The 6,506-nt window shown below is 38.3% G+C and overlaps 1 protein-coding gene across 1 annotated transcript in view; it reads right to left on the bottom strand.

Annotated features, from left to right (window-relative positions):
• The window catches only part of LOC119838880 (spectrin beta chain, non-erythrocytic 1-like), a gene marked incomplete at its 3' end in the record, with an annotated part of 40,787 nt that overhangs the window by 22,771 nt on the left and 11,510 nt on the right, over positions 1 to 6,506 (bottom strand). The window contains exons 2-3 of the mRNA XM_038365023.1: positions 1,229 to 1,474; positions 480 to 494 (exon numbers count right to left, since the gene is read on the bottom strand). Coding sequence (XP_038220951.1) covers positions 480 to 494; positions 1,229 to 1,295 — 82 coding nt within the window. The remainder of the gene's footprint in view (positions 1 to 479; positions 495 to 1,228; positions 1,475 to 6,506) is intronic.

Here is a 6,506-nt window from a genome sequence, read left to right as displayed (position 1 = left end):
ACTACATATCTAAATCTATCGAATGGAGCAAAAAAATGTGAATTTTTTTTAAGTCGGGTGCCAAGTTCACATAGCCTACCACTTAATAACGTAGCCGGCAATGTTAATTAAACAACTGTCATCTATACATATAATAAATCTGTAGAAAAGTCATTTTTGTACATGGAAAAATTGAAAAAAAAAAAAATAGCCAGTGTGTGAAAAGATAACTAACAGAACCCATTTCCATCATTTTTTAAATTTTTGTCTGTTTGTCTGTTTGTGCGCACATCACGTAAAATCTACGAATTAAATGCAGACAAAGTTTATATATACAAAAATTATACGTAACTTGAGGTATAACTTAGTTTTTGTTTCATCGAAATCGGTTTACTCTATCACAAGGTATGATTAATTTGATATCCCTACGGGATACGGACTTACGCGGGTGAAACCGCGGGGCGCAGCTAGTCCAAAATAAAAATTGAATCAATTCTTACCTTCATTTATATCATCTGAATGCAATGCAACAAATCATATTAAAGTTAAACTCGTGAATTCTTTTAGCGTGATATTGCAAGATACAATAACGTGATTTGTACATAGCGGACCTTGATTTTATGTTTATTTAAAAACCGACGGCTATGAAAACAAAGCAACGACAACCGCAGAGCGGCGGCGGTCAAATATTTATACAATGGTACGAAAAAATGTGAACGCAATTAGGTGTCGGTATGGTTTATGAGGTGCCACTGCAATTTGAGCTATAATTCCACGACCAGTAAGGGGTTCTTGTGGTCAATTTTAAGGATAGGATAAAATGTCGCAATGGTTTATGAGTTGCCACTGTAAATTGCCCCATAATTCTACTTCCAGTGAGGCGTTTTTTGGTCGATAATAAGGTAACAATGTCCGAATAAAATTAAATAATTACGTCTCTCGTTAAATCGATTGCAGTACGTATCGTACGCTGCCAATTTAACAGTTGGACTTTCAAATTCATTACAGAAGCAGATGTAAAAAGCAGATTCAGAATCATCGTGCCAATTGACGGGCAATCATAACGATTTGTTGACAAATCGTGTTTTATTCATTAGTCATTAATTTTTTTAGTCCAATCAATAGATTTTTAGTAAATCCTATATTCTTATATCTAAGCGATACTACGTAACGCATGTATGCGTGCGGCCATGCGAACCGACGGAGCCGGTCGCAACCCGCGTATGACGTCACACTGAAGAATAATTACCGTATCTCCTCGAGGGTTGGTAATCCTGGTAGGAGTGTATGCTGACGTTGCTTAGCTGCCTCTGCATTGTCACGTCATTTGCCCCAATTCACTTGCACTTGCACACTCACACTTGCAATTGCACTTGCACTTCACTTGCAATTGCACTTCACTTGCAATTCACTTGTAATTGCAATTTCACTTGCACTTATTTGACTTGTGGATTATGTAAAACTATTTTCTATTCATGTAAACGGGTGATTCGATCTGTCGATAAACGAATTTATCGAATGAAGAATTCCAAACGATTTCAACGAGTCGTAAATTGAAGTGGACACATTGATTTTATCAAGAGTAGGTGCATAATTAAAATTTATATAGCACAATAATATTATAAGTGCAGAAGAAGTATTTAATGTTTTTGTTTTTTCTTTGATGAGAAGCGCAATCAGACGATTGGTCGCCTAGCTGACGTATAAACACCTTTTTGATCACAACAAAAAATATTTATCTCATAAACATAAACAATAGATGTCAACATACAACAAATCAGACCGTCTATGCTCTACGATAATATGTTATAGCTATCTATCTATTATTAACAGGCTATTAAATGATAGAATTAAACAAATTGTTTCAGTCGTGCGCTTATTGAATTATCAACGAACCTTGGTAAGCGTACAAAGTTTGAATTAAATCTGTCCGTTTAAAATGGGTCGAAATCGAAACGAGTCTGAGGTTACATACAAACATACAAAATCGTGTTTAAACATTGTGAATATATATAGGGATGAAGAAAAATGCCCGACTGATAAAATACAGCATGTGCTGCACGCTGTGACATGAAGATTTTGCACAACAGTTCCCTGCTGTATGAAACACAGTAGCATGCTATTTCATGCAGCTCTTCTTTATTTAATTCTTTTTATTCCATCGTCGGCAATGGGGCTGGTGGGTCGCCTGATGGTAAGCGCTACCACCGCCCATAAACAGTTGTAGAGGCGTTAGGTCGATTGCAGATCTTACGCCTCTACAATTTTTTATTTTTATTTATTTATCCACATCACATGTTATTACAGGTTACAACCCAATGCGACAGCGACATACAACGAAAAAAAAACTTACAACTAAACCTAACTAATTACCTAACTAATAATGATTATAACATATCATATATAACAAAACCCTTGCAACATCACTCAATGCCGATCAAAGGGATTGCCGAGTTCAAGCTGGAAAGGGATTAAGAAAGGAATGACGAGAGGAATAAAGGAAAGGACTGGTAAGGGTGAGGAAAGAGAAACGGTCCTTCAGCTCCCCCACGCGCCGTACGAAACACAGCAACATGCATCCATTTCACGCCGCCCTTCCGTGGGGGTCCCAACACTAGTCGAAGCGTGACCCGCCTCCCACGTCGAAATATGATAATTAAATTAAAATAAATTTCAATAAACCAACGTTCTAATTAAAAACGCAGTCAAAATACGATATACATTAACCGTTATCAAAGAGCGTTATAATATAAACAATATGGACGCGGGAGATAGTTCAGTGACCCGCGCAATCACATCGGAGGCGGTCTGTATGGCCATTGTTTTGATAGTGGACCTAGGTTATACCTACCGACCCACCCAAGGACCGACCGTTCGACCTTTATATTTTTAAAGCAGTTTTTTTGACATTTGACGGCCAGTTACGCATCCCGCGTCTGTTCCTAAATATGTATATATACTTAGATCTTTAAACTACACTACCGATTTTGATGGTGTTTTTTTTTTTAATAGCTAGAGTGATTCAAGAAAAAGGTTAAATGTAATAACATATTTCAAAACTTCTCCGAATTTAACGCTTGCGAGCTTGCGCTTGCGAGCCTCGGGTAAAATCTAGTCGTATATATATAATCTACATAAAATTACTAATATCCATAATCCCCCCTCCCCCTACCCCCTCCTTATAGTATATGTTCCCTCCAGAGTGATTGTGTATTGTAATATTTTCTAAAACTTAACGACGAACAACACGCAACACGCACACACGTTTAATTAAATCACACCAACGCCACACGGTCACTAGCACTGGACACACCGTGGGCCAGCAGCGTGTCGGCATCGCGTGCGCGGTGCGCCTGCGCCGCGCCGCGGCCATGCCCGTAGAACCGTTACCTACGTCGAAACGTCATGTTTACGAGAGAGAAAAGACAAATACTTCACGTTTATAGAATAATATTGTGTATGCACATTGAATAATTAAGCGCAAGAACCGCTAGCTTCTTCTTATCTTCAATAAATCTTAAATAATTAAAAGCGGGGGGGGGACTGAACGTACTCGCATTAAAGTAAACCCAAAGAAACACCTTCAAATTGTCAAAAGCACTCTAGGGATACTTTAAATCAGCTTTCAAATAAAAAAAAAAATTAAATCGGTTAACCCACTCGAAAGTTCGGAGGTAACAAAATAAAAAAAAAAAAGAAAAAAATACATTCGAATTAAGAACCGCCATTTTTGATGTCCGCTGAACATTTACCTAATCATACATAATTGAATTAAAAGTGAATAGTAAAATAATAGAGACTAATTTGACTAAAATCAAGACTACATAATACGTTTTTTGTTCACACATAAACCTCTTTTCGAGCGATCAGCAGTTTCGTAAAGCCCTTGCCCACGCGCAAGGGTTTCCCGTGCTTGTGCGTGTGTACATCTTTGCGCTTGTGCGACACCGCTCAAAAACATCCATCGAACCAACCAACATCCGTGTGTACATCATTGCGTTTGTGCGACACCGCTCAGAAACATCCGCCGAACCATAGTATTTTCTTGTGTTTGATTTTACGCGAGTATTATACATTTAGAAATTAAAAATTCTTTAACGGATTTTAAACGCGATTTATTCATTATCTTATACCTTTAAACGGGCAATTCTTGTATATATATATATATAGGAATCTTTTTTAGAAAATGTCTTATTCGTGGTTTTTTTTCCTGACATCTATTGGTGAATAATAATACTATTATGCTTCGTAGATAGCTGGACAACTGAAATAACACATAGGCACTTTTTATACCGATATTCCTACGGGATACGGACTTACGCGGTTTCAACCGCGGGTCATAGCTAGTATAATTAAACCGACGTTTCGAACACTTTACAGCGAGCGTGGTCACGGGGAGAAAATCGCGTTAAAAAGTTTTTATATTCTAAATCCACCGAACCAACCAACATCCGTCCGTAGCTGCAACATCCGACACGAGCGTGATCCACGGCCCGCCCGCACAATTAGCCGGTGAAAGCTATGGGAGATGGTGACTACGCGAGATGTGCATTGTTGTCTGTTGTCTGTTGTCTGTTGTCGCGCCAACCGTACCGTTGAATGTGGGACACGTGCGATGCGATATCATCTGAGCTATCAGCTGGATCGTAACTAGCTACGGCCAGCGGTTTCACCCGCGTAAGCCCGTATCCCGTTGGAATATCGGGATAATTAGTTGCCTATGTGTTATTAAAGTTGTCCAGCTATATACGTATCAAATTTCATTGCAATAGGCTGAGTAGATTTTTCGTGAAAGAGCAACAGACATACGTCCATTCTCACTTATAATATTAGGAAGTAAGTAGGATAGGATGGGACTATTGATATATGGCTTTACTCGACACCGGCTCTCTTCATAGCCACGAAATTACCACCATAGAAGAATAATGTACATTTTATTTTAGTGTTATAGATACTTCTTTACGGACTTCAATCTCTCCCCTATCGCTTTCCCTAAAGCGCAAATGCAGCGCTTTCGCAGAGGCATAAAAAAACAACGCGCTGCGTACGTGATCCCCGAGCGCTACAGGTTTTATATGTGCAGCAGACGAAGCCGGGGCGGACCGCTAGTTGGTGATAAAATTATGACAAACTAGACGCTCGTGCCGGCTCCGCCCGGATATCATGATTCCTATTTTATCCCAAGGGAGCGTTTAATCAGGATAAAAAGTATCCTATCACCCAAGTCCGTTCACCCTCTCTGTATACCAAATTTCGTCATAATCCGTTCAGTAGTTTTAGCGGACAAACATCCAAACAAACAAACTTTCACATCTACACTTCTACACTAACATTATAAAGAGGAAGAATTTGTATACTTGTTTGCTTGTATCGGATAAACTCAAAATATACTGGACCGATTTAAAAAAAAATTCTTTCACCATTAGAAAGCTGCAAATTCGCTAAGTGACATAGGCTATATATGTACCACGGGCGAAATACTAGTTAGTTAGTTAGTTAGTGTTAGTGTAGTAGTTTACAATATTAACGTGAAGTGTGATAGTGTGATAATTATAACAATTAAACCATCGGTACCTACGTGACGGGATCCTCGCAACACAACCAAGTACTCGCACGCTATCTAGCTATCGACTTATCTATGTATGCACTACAAATCTAGACCACTCCTTGACCTAACAAGGCGGTTCGAGTGTTGAATTCAATTATAACCATTCTATTGCATTATTTATTTATTGTTTTAACCAAGACGATAGTTGCGTATAAACGGAATATTTTATTTAAATCAGATCAGTAGATCTGATTGATAAAATTTTACACGGTTATGACGTTTGTAGATTTTCTTTTGTTTTTTTAATGCACTGAAAGTTCTGAATATGTGCAAAGACATGCGAACAAATCCTATCCTACTATCCTACTATCCTACTTCCTACTAATCCTTCCTACTAATATTATAAATGCGAAAGTTTGTAAGGATGTGTGTGTGTTTGTTACTCATTCACGCAAAGACTACTGAACCGATTGCAATGCAATGAAATTTGGTACATAGACAGCTGGACAATTGGAATAACATATAGGCAACTTTTTATCCCGTTATTCCTACGGGAGACGGACTTACGCGCGTGAATCCGAGGGGCGCAGCTAGTAAGATACAAAGTACTTTATTGTGTGTCTGAACTCCCATGTCCCCTAGTGGTACCAAATTTCATTGCAATAATATTTTTATTTTTATTTTATTTTTAATCGGTTCAGTAGTTTTTGCGTTTAGAGCAACAAACACACACACACACACACACACACACACACACCCCCTTACAAACTTTCGCATTTATAATATTAGTATGATAGTATGATATGATGTATACGTTTAAACTGTATGTGACTTTAAACAAACCGAAACGTACGTACGTGGTACCTACCTACCTACGTGTTAAAATAACAACAAAAGGCATGTCCGGTCAATTTAGACTTAAAAATGAGGGTGAAGTTACATAAAGTCCCAACAAGCTGAATTTCTGTGAAGTTGTTCA

The sequence above is a fragment of the Zerene cesonia genome, unplaced genomic scaffold, assembly GCF_012273895.1.
Source record: "Zerene cesonia ecotype Mississippi unplaced genomic scaffold, Zerene_cesonia_1.1 Zces_u006, whole genome shotgun sequence".
Taxonomy (NCBI): domain Eukaryota; kingdom Metazoa; phylum Arthropoda; class Insecta; order Lepidoptera; family Pieridae; genus Zerene; species Zerene cesonia.
The sequence above is the reverse complement of the archived record's forward strand: the minus strand, read 5'-3'. Positions and strand labels throughout refer to the sequence as shown.